General features: G+C 44.2%; 1 protein-coding gene across 1 annotated transcript in view; it reads left to right on the forward strand.

The window, feature by feature from the left end:
• The window catches only part of ELP1 (elongator acetyltransferase complex subunit 1), a 47,847-nt gene that overhangs the window by 22,491 nt on the left and 9,823 nt on the right, over positions 1-15,533 (forward strand). Inside the window, exons 16-29 of the mRNA XM_081893796.1 lie at positions 393-496; positions 1,259-1,312; positions 1,578-1,683; positions 2,236-2,351; positions 3,244-3,317; positions 3,409-3,487; positions 4,246-4,325; positions 5,770-5,907; positions 6,636-6,721; positions 7,090-7,238; positions 9,089-9,212; positions 9,655-9,752; positions 11,040-11,241; positions 14,904-14,965. Of these exons, the coding sequence (XP_081749922.1) occupies positions 393-496; positions 1,259-1,312; positions 1,578-1,683; positions 2,236-2,351; positions 3,244-3,317; positions 3,409-3,487; positions 4,246-4,325; positions 5,770-5,907; positions 6,636-6,721; positions 7,090-7,238; positions 9,089-9,212; positions 9,655-9,752; positions 11,040-11,241; positions 14,904-14,965 (1,472 nt within the window). The remainder of the gene's footprint in view (positions 1-392; positions 497-1,258; positions 1,313-1,577; positions 1,684-2,235; positions 2,352-3,243; positions 3,318-3,408; positions 3,488-4,245; positions 4,326-5,769; positions 5,908-6,635; positions 6,722-7,089; positions 7,239-9,088; positions 9,213-9,654; positions 9,753-11,039; positions 11,242-14,903; positions 14,966-15,533) is intronic.

Genomic DNA, 15,533 nt, shown 5'->3' on the forward strand with positions numbered 1-15,533 from the left:
GGCCAATGGCCAGGGATATGATGGAAGTTGTAGTCCAGAAAACACCTGGAAGGTCACCAGGTTGGGGAAGTCTTTTCTATAACGTCACCAGACCTTTCAGAGCCCAGGTGAGAGAAAGCGTGAGAATGAGCGAATGCGAAGCTGAATGGTGTTTTCCTGGGCTCAACTTTTCTAGAGGACCTTCTCCCTTCGCTCTTCAGGCAGCCCCGCTGTTCTTGGCTCTGGGGCATTCCCTCATCTAGTGGTGTGAGGGATGCCACTCAGGTTGCAAGCCTGGCCTGTTCAGCATCATTCCAAGATGTTGAATTTTAGTAGATCATCTTGCATTCAGTCAAAGAAATAGTCTTGGCTTTATCACATAGACCTGCTGTGTCTTTTCCCTCCCACTTCAGGAGCTGAAAAACCAGTTGTCACCCCTTGGCTGAACAGCAGCGGTTCAGCTGTCCAGTTTCCCTCTCCATGTATGCAGACTGCACTGGCTGTGGTTGGTGGTGAAGTAAGTAAACAATAAGTGTGAAGTCTAGGACCACTGAGCACCTGGTTGTGACCTTACTCAGTGGTTCTCAAGCTTTTTTCTTTGAGCCACACTTTCAGAATAAAAATTTGCTTGTGCGGCACCGACCTTCTTTATTGATAAGAAATACATTTGAAACCAAAAAGAAACTGCTTAGCAGCTGATAAGAAATACATTGGAAAACTTTGGAAAACAAAAAGAAACAATGCCTAGCAGTGTCTGTGAAAGACGATTTCCTTTCATCAAGTACTTGCTGTTTTTAATAACTTGCTCTTAGTAATGCTGCTTATATTTTTCTACTTTGATTCTTGTACTTGAGTTATTGTTGTTTTAGAATATGCAGTTTCAATTTATTTTGTAAATCACCCTTGAATTCGATAATGAAGGATGTTGTGTGTGTGTGTGTGTGTGTGTGTGTGTGTGTAAGTAACAAATAAAATAAATATTCCAGCAGTGGGAAGGGTGAAGTTTCAGATCCCTGCATAGTTCTTCCCATCTCTATAATGAGCGGAAGCAGAATAAATTATCCAAAATAATTTTGAATTTTATACGTATTTGTTTCATTCAGATGATTTCGACAAGTCTAGATTTTAGATGGTTTGTTTGTTTGTTGTTTATTTCCTTAGCAGGCTTTGGATTCAGTCGGCGCCTGGTTTTGATTCTCTGTACAGAATTCATAGGTATCCAATCTATGGCAGGTTTGTTTTCTAACCCTGTGCTGTTCTCTCCCTTTTGTCTCCTCAGGAAACCATCTTTGGTCTGACTGACAGATGCCGCTTTTTTATTAACGAAGTTGAGGTACCAACTCCTCTTTCAGCTCTCGCTCCTTTGTTGCCCCTCTGCCATAGGAAGCTCCCTTGTACTGAGTCAGTCCCTTGGTCCAGGTAGCTCAGTCCTGTCAGCATTGACCGGTATGGCACTCCTGGGTTTCAGGCGATGTCAGGCATTGAACCCGCGACCTTCTGCCTGGAGAGCATATGCTCTGCCACTGAACTTCAGCCCTTCCCCAACATGATGTCCCCCATAATTACCTACTGCAGGGATTCTTCTCTGTTTCCCACAGGTTGCTTCAAACGTCACATCCTTTGCCATCCACGATGAGTTTCTACTGTTGACAACGCATGCTCATACCTGCCAGTGCCTGTCGCTGAAGAACACATCCCTGAAAGGTGAATATCCCCAGCGTGGCTAGCAACAAAAGGGTGCCCTGGTCAGCTGATCCTTTCTTGGACTTCCTCTTGTTTGATATGCTGCTAGCCTTTCCCTTAAATATGTAACATCCACCTATGGATGGATGTTTCCTTTCGATTCTTCAAAATAGCCACCAATGTTCCTAATTTTTATAGGAGTTCGCTTTTCCCATGCCACAGCAGCACAGAGAGGATGAGCTTAGCATTGTCCATGCTTTATAAAGCCGTTAGCATTGTAAAGGCCTTCTCTCTCTCTCTCTCTCTCTCTCTCTCTCTCTCACACACACACACATACACACACACACACACACACACACCACACACTCACTCTCAGTCAGCAAACTTATATCAGATGTGCACAGTGGCAGAAATCCTTGTACTATTGGGACAGTTTCATTGGATAAAACCCGGCATATCTGTGCTTGGGGTTTATGCCTGGTGTCCCTTTTATTAGGCACCTTTTCCTCACAAAAAAATGTAAATAGTTCTTCCTTTGGGACGGAGCTTTTATATTGACTGTGGCATCTTCAGCTTTGCAGTCAGGTTTGGGCAACGCATCTGTCCCCAATAGTGAGACACTGCGCAAGGTTGAAAGAGGATCCCGGATAGTCACAATTGTGCCACAGGATACGAAGCTCATTTTGCAGGTGAGTGCCTATGGCTCAAAGCACCTTATTTGTTGCATGGTGGCGGTCATGATGAGGAGAAATAACTGGGCTACACAAATGGAATAATTATGCCATGTAGCTCTTGGCTGGAGTGTCTCATTCATGAATCAGGCTAGATAGATTATTATTTGAATGATTTCCCATAAAAAGAACTAGCTTGCTGAGGAAGAGGTGAGGCTGCACCCTTCTCCCTCATGTGCCAGTATTACAGTATAGAAATGGGACGCGGGTGGCGCTGTGGGTTAAACCACTGAGCCTCGGGCTTGCCGATCAGAAGGTCGGCAGTTCGATGGGGTGAGCTCCCGTTGCTCTTTCCCAGCTCCTGCCAACCTAGCAGTTTGAAAGCACGCCAGTGCAAGTAGATAAATAGGTACCACTGCGGCGGGAAAGTAAATGGCATTTCCATGCTCTCTGGTTTCCGTCGCGGTGTCCTGTTGCTCCAGAAGAAGTTTAGTCATACTGGCCACATGACCCAGAAAGCTGTCTGTAGACAAATGCTGGCTCCTTCGGCCTGAAAGCGAGATGAGCACTGCAACCCAATAATCGTATTTGACTGGAGTTAACCATCCAGCGGTCCTTTGCTTTTACCTTTATAGAAATAAAAATATGGGGCAGACATTTTGCACTTGTTTTTTAATGTCCCCATAGCTCCAGCTATTTAGACACTTGCTAAATATATATATATCTTTCACCAAGCTTTCCTTGAATATGTCCACTTTTGCAATATCCATTTATTCGATTACTGAAGGCTGTGTCAAGTGGCTGCGAAAGGGAAGGGGGGCTGTTCATGACTCCTCCCTCTGCTATTGGCAATAAGCAAATGTGGTGTTAGCAGCAAGGACGGCAAATTTATGTTGGGATTTTTCTGCAGATGCCGAGAGGAAACTTGGAAACCATTCATCACCGTGCCCTTGTTTTGGCCCAAGTCCGCAAGTGGCTGGACTGGTGAGTCAAGTTGATGGGATGTTGGGAGCAATTTGGGACATGTGTCTTCCTCTTTCGAATGACTTACCATCATTCTGCCTGTTCCTGCCAGCCTCCAGTTTAAAGAAGCCTTTGAATGCATGAGGAAGCTGCGAATCAATCTCAACCTCATTTATGACCACAATCCAAAGGCAAGTTTGAGTAAACCTGTTGTCAACGTTGCTCAGAGTGCATCTGTTTGGGGAGAGGGCCTGAACATCACAAATCCTCTCAGCAAGTTGATGGCTGTTAGCACTGTCACCCAGCTAAAGAAATATTAACTGATAAATCATCTAAAACTCATAAAGGTAAAGGTAAAGGGACCCCTGACCATTAGGTCCAGTTGTGGCCGACTCTGGGGTTGCGGTGCTCATCTCGCTTTATTGGCTGAAGGAGCCAGCGTACAGCTTCCAGGTCATGTGGCCAGCATAACTAAGCCACTTCTGGCGAACCAGAGCAGCACACGGAAATGCCGTTTACCTTCCCACTGGAGTGGTACCTATTTATCTACTTCCACTTTTTGCACTTTGACGATACAATTTATCAATTTAAATTTGCACAAGTGTAAAAACAGTTGTTCTGTTACAATAGCAGACTTTCTCCATCGATAATGCTAGGGGTGTTCCGTATCTCTTGACCCAAGTTAGGAGATCAGGAAATATTATTTCTGCACCATGGCACATGGAAAGTTAGATAAGGTCTCCTCCAAATGCCATTTCTGATACCTACCCACGTTGAGTGAGGATTTCCCAGGTTTATCCATCATAAACCATCTGGACTGCTTTGTTAGATTGGCTGTGAAAGGCCATTTCAGCATGAAATTTGATTTGGGTTTGTTCTGCCTAATTAAAATTGGTCCGCAAATTTAACAGGGATGATGTGAAGTTAACAGGTCTTGGTTTTGTTTCAGGTTTTCCTGGAAAATGTGGAAACATTTATAAAACAAATTGATTCAGTGAGTTTTATCAACTTGTTCCTCACAGAGCTGAAGTGAGTATTACCTGGTTAATGTGTAAAGACCAAGAGGTTGACAGCACCTTATACTTGGGTGCTGTGTTTGAAAATGCAAAATAGCTTTGAGAGGGGAAGCTGAAGAAAGGGGTGCTTAACCCTCTCCCCAGCTCTCATTTTTCCATATAATAATAATAATAATAATAATAATAATAATAATAATAATAATTTATTATTTATACCCCGCCCATCTGGCTGGGCCTCCCCAGCCACTCTGGGCGGCTTCCATAGAAACCAAAAATACAATAAAATATCACACGTTAAAAACTTCCCTGAACAGGGCTGCCTTAAGATGTCTTCTGAATGTCAGGTAGTTGTTTATCGCTTTGACATCTGCTGGAAGGGCGTTCCACAGGGCAGGCGCCACTACCGAGAAGGCCCTCTGCCTGGTTGCCTGTAGCTTTGCTTCTCGCAATGAGGGAACCGCCAGAAGGCCCTTGGTGCTGGACCTCAGCGTCCGGGCAGAATGACGGGGTGGAGACGCTCCTTCAGGTATACTGGACCAAGGCCGTTTAGAACTGCCCCTCTAAAGTATTTTCTCTCCTGGAGCAGAAAAAAAATGGTTTCTCTTAATTTCCCCCATCTTGAAGCTGTTCTGCTTTTTCAAAAGCAGCGCACTGTTGCACGCACTGGCACAGCCTTCGTCAATCTAGTGCTCCCCAGATGTTTTGAATGACATGGGAGTTGTGGTCCAGAACATCTGGAGGCCAACAGGTTGGCAAAGGCAGCATTAGGGTGTAGCACACAGTTAGTTCCTGAGGAAGTTCTTGTCCTACAAGTCTTTTGATTGCTCTCGTTTCCTTTTCACTTTCCTTTCAGCGTTCAGTCTGTCTATAGGGGCTAAGGTAACAAATGAGGAGGAATCAGATATTTTGGATGAAACTTGATGTGTTTACATATATTTTTTGAGGACTGGTTGAGAGGGAGTTCCTATTCCTATAAACATGAACAATCAGACAGCTGACTGAGAGGGAGAACTCTGTGCAAAACAAATTCTGCATCAAGTAAAGGCGAATTTTGCAATCTGTACATCGTGCAGATTAAATTTGTTATATTTTCTTTTATTTTTGCACCATTGTCATTATTATTTTATGCAAAATGTATTCTGATTTGCCTGTATGGAGAAGGCAAGTAAAATTCCAACCTCAGTCACTTGAACCTTTCTGGTTTCTAAGATTTCATTATGCCATTCCCACACATTTTCAAGTACGGTATATTTTTGCCGACTTAAGGGCTAGAAATTTGTATGAAAAATAAAATCCAAAATGCTGAGGACTTTAGGAAGCTGGATTTTGTGCTTTTGAGAAACACACAGCCCTACTAATTTTTTGAGTCAGTCTTGTTGCATGATGTGTTTATCCTGTGTACATTTTTGTATTGTAGATGGCACTGAGACCTAATTTCTTTATGTGCTCCTTCCTAGAGAAGAAGACTACACAAAGACTATGTACCCACCTCTAGAGTCTACCAATGTCTGTGAGCTTCACGATTCTGATGGGAAAAAGGTTAACCTCATCTGTGATGCAATGAGAACAGCCATGGAGAACATCAGTGCTACCAAGTATTCAACATATCATTCTAGAATACCTCTCTATATAAAAGCCATAGAACCCTGATAGAACTCTGATAGGAGTGTTGGGTCTATACAGAAAAGAAGGAGCTTGACTCTTAATAACAAGACTACCAGATCACCAGAGTTGTGAGGAAGAAGGAAATTTATTTTTCCCTGCATCCACCAAAAATCCTTAGAGCTTGGGGTTCAGGGTATGTGGGAAGAGGAGGGAATGCAGCTACTGGCTTAAGGAGTGGTGAGTGTTTCCTCTCGCCTTTCTCAGGGTCTAGAGCAGGGTTTCCCAAACTTGGGTCTCCAGCTGTTGTTGGACTACGACTCCCATCATCCCAGTGGCCAGGGATGATGGGAATTGTAGTTCAAAAACAGCTGGAGACCCAAGTTAGGGAAACCCTGGTCTAGAGACTGTGACTCATTATGGTGCCAGTAAGCAGAGGCAGAATTGGCTCTCTCCGTTTGCTCTTTTCATTCCAATTTACCTCAGTCTTGGACAGAAGGGCCAGGGAGTTGGTGAAATAATTTTCAACCCAGACTTCCTCTCTATCCCTTTAAAAACAGCTTCTTTGCTAAAAAGGGGTGTGGGGTGTTATAGGAGTTGAAGAAAGGGGCTAGGCATCTAAATCTCTTCTCTTCCACTTTTAAGCAAAATATGGGAGAAATGAACAACTACCTAAAGTCCAGAGGTTTTAACACCCGTCTTTCCCCCCCATCCTCTTTAGATACTGTTTGTCCATACTGACCTCTCATGTGAAAAAGAGCCCCCCAGAACTGGAAACAGCTCTGCAGAGAATTCGTAAGCTTCGAGGTACATTATTAGGGTTGAATTGATTGAACACATGTTATGGGGCTTAAAACTGGTGGAGTGGGGCCTCATAAAGGTTGTCAGCGGTATCTGCATTTAGCAGGGGGTGTTTGGGCTCATGACACACTCCTTTGGAGTTTCACCAAATGCTGGACTCATGTCTCCAAGATTTTTTTTAAAGAACAATGAGGGCAAGAAACTTGCTTATTGTACAGTAAAGCTCAGTTTCTCACACAATCAATCTGTGCTTATAGTGCTTGCTTGTTAAACAAGTTCATACGTTTCTGTGCAACATCTTCCTTAGACATCATCTGATTCAGCAGTCGCCTTTTGAAAGTCTTTTTAATAATAATAATAATTTTAAACTGCAGAGCAACCTTCAATAACTGCTGGATCTGTGAGAGCAGAAGAAGCTCTCAAATACCTGCTGTACTTGGTAGATGTCAATGAGTTGTACGATCATTCTCTGGGGACATACGATTTCGATTTAGTCATCATGGTTGCTGAGAAGTCTCAGAAGGTAATTTTGTGTTTTGTTTTCCCATAGCCCATCTACTGCCCTGTCCTAGATGTTGGAACAAAAATAAAATAAAATTTAAAAATCACTGCTTTATCAAAATGCTCTCTCAAGGGGAGAGCCAGTGTGGTGTATGATAAGAGCTCTGGACCTAAGACCTGGGAGACCCAGATTCGAATTCCCAGTCACTGCCTCTCAGCCTAAGCTGTTGGAGAAAAAAGTGGTATATATCTGCAAAATATACTCCCAAGAATTGCTTCTGCTACCCAAGTTCCTCTGCTGTCAATGGCTGTATGCACACTAAACCTTTTAAAGTATGACTGGAGCGCATTCCTTCCATCAAAGAATTCTGGGCACTGTGATTTACCCATCACAGAATTACAATTCCCAGCAGCACTTAAGAAACTACAGTGCCCAGAATTCTTTGAGGGAGGAAATGTGCTTTAAAAGGTACAGTATATACCGTATTTTTCACTCTATAGGATGCACCCGACCATAGGATGCACCTTGTTTTGGTGGGGAAGAACAAGGAAAAAAGAATTCTCCCCCTCTCTGCGCAGCGCCCCTTCAGCGAAGCAGCAGGAGAAACAGAGCCCCTTCCATTTCTCCTCCTGCTTGGCTGAACGGGCGCTGCGCAGGTCTCCCTCTCTGCTGAAGCCAGGAGAGTCTTGCTCTCCTGGCTTCAGCAAAAGGAACTCGAAGCCTCCGGAGCGCAGCGCGAGTTCCTGCTGTGCTCCGGAGGCTTCAGGCAGCTATCCCTGAAGCCTTTGGAGCGCAGCGCAAGTTCCTGCTGTGCTCCGGAGGCTTCAAGTTTCTTTCGCTGAAGCCAGGAGCGTCTTGCTCTCCTGGCTTCAGCAAAAGGAAACTGAAGCCTTCAGAATGCAGTGTGAGTTCCTGCTGTGCTCCAGAGGCTTCAGGAGGCTATCCCTGAAGCCTGGAGAGCGAGAGGGGTCGGTGCACACCGACCCCTCTCGCTCTCCAGGCTTCAGCAAAAGCAACGCGAAGCCTCCGGAGCGCAAAGGGAGTGCTCCCTCTGCGCTTTGGAGGCTTTGCATTGCTATTGCTGAAGCCAAGGAGCCTGCATTCACTCCATAGGACGCACACACATTTCCCCTTAATTTTTGGAGGGGAAAAAGTGCGTCCTATAGAGTGAAAATACGCTACACAGCCATAAGCATACAGGGTTGTCCATTCTGTGCGGTTCCTACAGATCACACCTGTTTCTTAGTGCCAGTTCTTCTTTGCCTTCATTATCCTTTGCCTCGTTTTCCCACACTGCTGTTTAAATTGCCTGTGGCAATCTCTCCCCAGCCTGGTGCCCTCCAGATATTTGTCAGACTACAACTCCCATCATCCCCAACAATTGGCCATGCTGGCAGGGGCTGCTGGGAACTAGAGTCCGGCAACATCTAAGGCTGGTCTGTGGTGACCCAAGTGGGGTGTCTTTGGAGAGTGTTCATGATGTTCCTTTGTCAGAAGTTGAGTCACGACATGAACGAAACCACCTGCGTCTTCTCAACGAATTGAATAAAATGACAGTGGGGGCAAAAGAGGCCGAGAAAAGTGAGAGCCCCCAACCCCTCCCCACCCCCCCCAAAAAAAGAAGGGAAGGAAGAAAAAAAAGGAGACAACAATATTCATTAGAAAAAGTGAATGAGTTTACAACAAGAGCACAAAATTTCTGAAAATAGAATGTGTCCTTTGACACAACAACAAGGCAAATAGTTTCTGCTCAGATCTAGACTGCATTTTGTGGGGAGACTGTTCAAGCTGCTGTTCCTTTGACAACTAGGCAACTGAAGCTCATGCCTTTCAAAAATAATTATTTTTTAATACCCTCTTTTTTTTGGCAGGATCCTAAGGAATATCTCCCATTCTTAAACAAACTTAAGAAAATGGAAAACAATTACCAGAGATACTCTATAGATAAATATTTGAAGAGGTATTCAAAGGCTCTTCATCATCTCAGCAAATGTGGTAGGTACCCTGGCTGTGTGGTTTCTTGGGGGGGCGAAGATTCTTTTTGCCGCATCTTATATTTTCTGGTAACTATAGCTGATTACCCAACAATAGTGGCTTCATAAACTGATTACCTGAATACAGCCAACATTTTCAGGATTTTTTCTTCCTGTCCACCCTCAAGAGACTGAATGCTGGGCTAAATAGACCATAGATCTGAGGCTACGTATCTATATTTAATTTTTTTCTTTTGGAATAACGGGGGCTATAACTTGCTCCCCACTCCTCTCTCTCCAACTAAGATTTTTATGTTTGTCCTCAGGTAGCTCAAAGGTTTTGCTTTCACACTAGGGCTTGCCTAGCCAAACCCCACTCTAGTCAGCCCAGATTGGCTTGTGCAGTTATGTGAAACCCGTTGCTTGCTTTCTTCCCAAGAAAGTGTATTTTGCTTTCCCCTCAGGGCCAGAGCATTTTTCAGAGTTCCTGAACTTGGTGGTGGATCAGAACTTATTTAATGAAGCCTTGAAGCTATACTTGCCAGACACCCAGGAGTACAAGGTGTGTGAAATACTTTCCCCATTGTTGTACCTTTTTCTTATTACAGTGGTACCTCGGGTTAAGTACTTAATTCGTTCTGGAGGTCCGTTCTTAACCTGAAGCACCACATTAGCTAATGGGGCCTCCCGCTGCCGCCGCGCCGCAGGAGCACGATTTCTGTTCTCATCCTGAAGCAAAGTTCTTAACCCAAGGTACTATTTCTGGGTTAGCGGAGTCTGTAACCTGAAGCGTATGTAACCTGAAGCGTATGTAACCCGAGGTACCACTGTACTACTTTATTACTTGTGAGAACAGGCTGCTCTACTGCAGTGATAAAAGGCAGGTTGCAGGCTAGACGTTGGCCAATAACTTACTCCAAACCACTTCATCAATTTAAAAGCCAAGTCCCTTTTTCCTGTAGGGTGAACAGCTCTTCCTGCATATCAGTTAACTCAGTGGCTTCTCCTTCATGGTTTTATAAAGTTTTATTTCTAAAACAAGAAGTAAAATAACAGTTGCGCACACCATCATAGCCTGTTATACACAAGGTTCAACATTTAGTCAAGAGTCTGTGTGTGTGTGTTTTGTAATTCTGCTTCATTGGCTTAAAGAACATGTACAAAAAACAAACAAACGGGAAACAACAAAATGGAGTACAGTAAGCATCATGTTTCATTACAAATCCTAAAGAAGTATCACATGATAGAGTTAGCAGGCAGAAATGAAATCATTGAGAACATAAGCTCTCTTAGTCTGTCTTCTTGAGTCTCCCCAGAAGGAGACATGGGTGATTGGAGCTAGAAGAGTTATGGTAAAGATTTAGAAAAATAGTAGATGAGAGGGAACCAAACAACAATTTGTCTTTCTGAGCCACCCACCTTATTACCCTCAGATTTGCGTGGGGCATACTGTGATATTTAACCTGTTTTGTCCAGCGCTCCTCAAGTCAGTGAATAATAACAATAACAATTAATGATAATAATAATTTATTATTTATTCTCTGCCCATCTGGCTGGGTTTCCCCAGCCACTCTGGGCGGCTCCCACAGAATATTAATAATAAAAAGCGATAAAACACCAAACATTACAAACTTTCCTAAAGAGGACTGCCTTCAGATGTCTTCTAAAAGTCAAAGAGTTGTTTATCTCCTTGACATCGGATGGGAGGGCGTTCCACAGGGCGGGTGCCACTACTGAGAAGGCCCTCTGCCGGGTTCCCTGTAACCTCATTTCTCGCAGGGAGGGAACTGCCAGTGCAAAGTAGCCAGCCCTCCCCCAACTCCAATTTCTTTACATCTCTGCCTTGCAGACTGTTAGCTATGCTTATGGGGAACACTTGATCCAGAAGCATCTCCCTGAGCAAGCGGGGCTGATCTTCTTCCGCTGCGGTGCATTCGAGAGAGCGCTGAATGCCTTTTTGATCAGCGGTAACTGGCAGCTGGCTTTGACGGCAGCTGGCGAGCTTTGTTACACCGAAGACAAGCTGGCCAACCTGGCAAGGAGCATGGCAGGTGAGCTTTCTGAAATGTATGCAACCTCTCGTTTGCGCTGCTCCAGGGCTGCAACCTGTCCTCTTTTTCCAGGACACATCCTCCTTTTCAGCGGTAAAATTTCTGTCCGGGTGGATTTTTTCAAGTTGCCAAAATGTCTCTGGCTATACAGTGGTACCTTGGTTCTCAAACTTAATCTGTTCCGGAAGTCCGTTCCAATACCAAAGCATTCCAAAGCCAAGGCACGCTTTCCCATAGAAAGTAACGCAAAATGGATTAATCCATTCCTAAAACAGCAATTTAACATGAATTTTTCTATCTAATGAGATCATTGATCCATAAAATGAAGGCAATAAACAATGTACTGCAGTCACACAATCAATCAATTCAGTAGCTGAACTGGGTTCCACGCAGTCACAAAAATAAACAAAAAAGAGCCGCAAAAACAAAAATGCTAAATAAATAGCAAAAACAAACAAACCTAAGTGTAACACTCAAAACAGAAATGTGGCACTCAAAACGGTAGCTTAACACTCAAAACGGAGCACATTTGGCTTCCAAAAAACGTTTGCAAACCGGAACACTTACTTCCGGGTTTGCAGTGTTTGGGTTCCAAGCTGTTTGAGTACCAAGGCGTTTGAGAACCAAGGTACCACTGTACTTTTTGGATGAGACATTGACATAACTGGTGGTTGAAGTCTTGCTTTCCCACTAAGGAAGTTTGGCAAATTAAGTTAATGGAGTACGTGGAAATGGCTAAATTAACTGGGAAACTTAGAAATCAAGATGACAACAAATATAAAAAACAATGGGAAATGTTTATTGCATATTTACAGAAGCAATGTATGCAAGTTAATATATTAGCAGGATTTTTTTTTAAAAAAAACCCACTTGTAATGTTATATATAATGTGTAAACTTGGAGGTCATTAGAGATGAAGATTTTATTGACATTCGTTAATGAAGATAATACAAAGGAACCAGGGGATGGAGTGGAGGAAAGTTGAGGGATTCAAGTAATCCTATAATGTGGATTCAAAATTGATTGTTTATATAGTTGTTTTAAATGTTTTAGCTTATGTGTGTTTTTGAATGCAATGGTTTTATTTTTATTTTTTGTGAAAATTTATTTGTGTGTGTGTGTGTGTGTGTGTGTGAAGACTTGCTTTCCTCTTCTCTTCACCTGCCCTGCTCAGCAATATATCACAGCTTCTATAGCCTACATATAGTCGGGGTATTTAAAATGAGAGTTGTCATAGTGTCCTCTTTTTTGCTCTTCAAAATATGGCAACCCTACGTCCCGGCTGCAGGTTAGATCCATAACATGGCACCCTGCCTGTGTCTCTTGTATGCTCAAGGCCTGTTCAGATTAGGCTTTGTATGCTCAAGGCCTGCCCAAGCTTCTAGCTGGGAAGAGATGGGGAGGAGGCCTCAGGCCTGGGTGCCCTCCTTCCCTCCACAAAGTATGGGATCTCCGGGTTCGTTTTCTACTTTCTCTTAAGGGAGAGTTGGGAGCATGATAGCCTGAGGGCCATTCTCAGTCTTACCCTGAATTTAATCCTGACAGAAGATCACAGAAGAAGCCCTTGGAAACTGCAATGGTTCTAAGGGGTTGCTCGTGCGTAAGTTGCCGCTAGGTTACCTGGTTGAAACCCTTTCTGTCTGGACAGCCCTTCACTTCGTGGCTGTCTCAGTCGCTGGCAGAATCCGCCAGTGGGCGTTTCTTGAACTTCTTCCAGCAAAGAAGTTCTTTGATGCCAAGTCTCCTCCTACTCTCCCTGCGCGGAAGTCTTCTGCGCAGGGAGGGTGTGGGCAGAGGAGGACCCGTGCTCTCCCCGCTGGTCTCCGGTGAAGAGTCTTGGCGCCTCCTCTCCGATTCCCCCATCTGCCCCCCTTCACCCCTGGTGTTACGCTGATTTCCTTCCCCAGCAGATGGGCTGCCTCTCTCCCTACTGGGACCCTCTCCGGCATCCCTCTGGAGCCTTCCCTCCGCCTCTAGCTCCGATGGCAGTTCCCTGACAGAAACCAAAAGGAGTTTTGAGACAGAGCACCCTGAAGTTAGATCAAGTAAGACAGCATCTTAAAAAGCAGAGACATCACCTTGCCGTCAAAGGTCTTTATAGTTAAAGCTATGGTTTTCCCAGTAGTGATGTATGGAAGTGAGAGCTGGACCATAAAGAAGGCTGATTGCCAAAGAACTGATGCTTTGAATTATGGTGCTGGAGGAGACTCTTGAGAGTCCCATGGACTGCAAGAAGATCAAACCTCTCCATTCTTCAGGAAATCAGCCCTGAGTGCTCACTGGAAGGACAGATCCTGAAGCTGAGGCTCCAATACTTTGGCCACCTCATGAGAAGAGAAGACTCCCTGGAAAAGACCCTGATGCTGGGAAAGATAGAGGGCACAAGGAGAAGGGGACGACAGAGGACGAGATGGTTGGACAGTGTTCTCGAAGCTACCAGCATGAGTTTGACCAAGCTGCGGGAGGCTGTGGAAGACAGGAGTGCCTGGTGTGCTCTGGTCCAGGGGGTCATGAAGAGTCGGACACGACTAAACAACAACCCTGAAGTTGGAAATAGTACAGCACTTCAAATGCCCTGCACAGCCAACTTTCCCTTCATGTTATCTGCTTCTCTTCCCTTCTTTGCCATTCTCAATTTTTGCCAAACCTCCCCCCTACACACACACTGCTGAATTCCTTGAAGCCCAAATAGTTAGACCAAGTATTCATTAATGCAGATTAAATCCGTGTGGCAGTTTCAGCTTGCATAAGTCTGTACAAAGAGTGGGGTTGTTATGGTGCAGAAATTTATACGCCAGTTACACTTCGTATCAGGATTCTGTTGTTTTTATCATTTTTTAAAAAAAATATTTTTTATTAAGGATTTTCTTGTTTTACAGAAGTGTAGTGCCTCGTATTTTTTTTTCTTCTTCTTCCACGTAGCGTTTTTACAAATCTGTTTCATTTGTTGAGGCATTAGGGGGAGAAGAAAAAAGAAAGAAAAAAGAAAGGGGGTGGAGAGAGGGAAGATGGATGGGGGTGGGGTCGGGTGGCGGTGTTTCTATTATGCTTAATGTATGTAGAGTTTGGTGTCAGCGTTGCCTGTGTTGTTCACTTGTGTTCCTTTGGTGGTGAGAGAGGTTGGGGTTGGCCTAGGGTGTGATTGTTTGCTTGTGATTGGCTGTGGTGATCTTTGTTTTTGTGTGTGAGTGGGGTGGGTGGGTGTTTTGGATCAGGTTAGCCATATTGATTTGTATGCTGTTGGTGGATTATTGTCATTGTCCTGTTGGGCTGTGTATGTGATAAAGGGGAGCCATACCGGGGTGAAGGCGTCTTCTTCTGTTTGTCCCCGTGTCAGTTTCAGTTTATTAGTTAATTTTTCTAGTAGGGCTGTTTCCCATACTATTTGGAACCATTGGTCCATGCTTACTCCTGACAGGTCTTTCCAGTGTCTGGTTATGATGTTACCAGGCAATACGAATGAATGGAATCCCCTGCTGCTGCTGCTCACTTGATCTAATTTAAGGACTGGCGTCTTTAATTAACGGGGATCACATACAAGGAGGAAATCAGAACCCACAATATATTAAAGCAATAACACAGGCAGGGTTTGTTTAACCAATAAGTGTTTCTTTTTTCTTCTCCCCCCCCCCAAAAAATTTAAATTCTCTTCCTTCTTTCAGGGAAATTTGCTGAAAAAAGGAAGTATGGAGATGCAGCAATACTCCTGGAACAATATGCCAAGGTATAGCCTAAATTTCAGATGAAGGGCAGTACAGTGGTACCTCGGGTTGCATACGCTTCAGGTTACACACTCCGCTAACCCAGAAATCGTGCTTCAGGTTAGGAACTTTGCTTCAGGATGAGAACAGAAATCATGCTCCGGCGGCGCGGCGACAGCGGCAGGAGGCCCCATTAGCTAAAGTGGTGCTTCAGGTTAAGAACAGTTTCAGGTTAAGAACGGACCTCCGGAATGAATTAAGTACTTAACCCGAGGTACCACTGTATACAAATTTAATAATAATAATAATAATAATAATTTATCTTCTTCCACCCCCACTGCTTGTTGCTCAGATTCCCAGCTTACTACCCCTGTGTCTCTTTGTGCTGTCTGACCTGGGTTCTAAAGACAGCCATTACGGTACAGCAGTCAGACTAGGACCTGGGATACCAGGGTTTGAATCCCCACATAGCCACAAAGCTCACTGGTTTACCTCAGGACAAAGCTCACTGGTTTACCTCAGAACAGTCCCTGCATCTCAGACAAACCTACCTTACAGGGTTGTTTTGAGGATAATAGAGGGGGCGGGAAT

Source organism: Podarcis melisellensis (genome assembly GCF_964234715.1).
Source record: "Podarcis melisellensis genome assembly, chromosome: 17".
Classification (NCBI taxonomy): Eukaryota; Metazoa; Chordata; class Lepidosauria; order Squamata; family Lacertidae; genus Podarcis; species Podarcis melisellensis.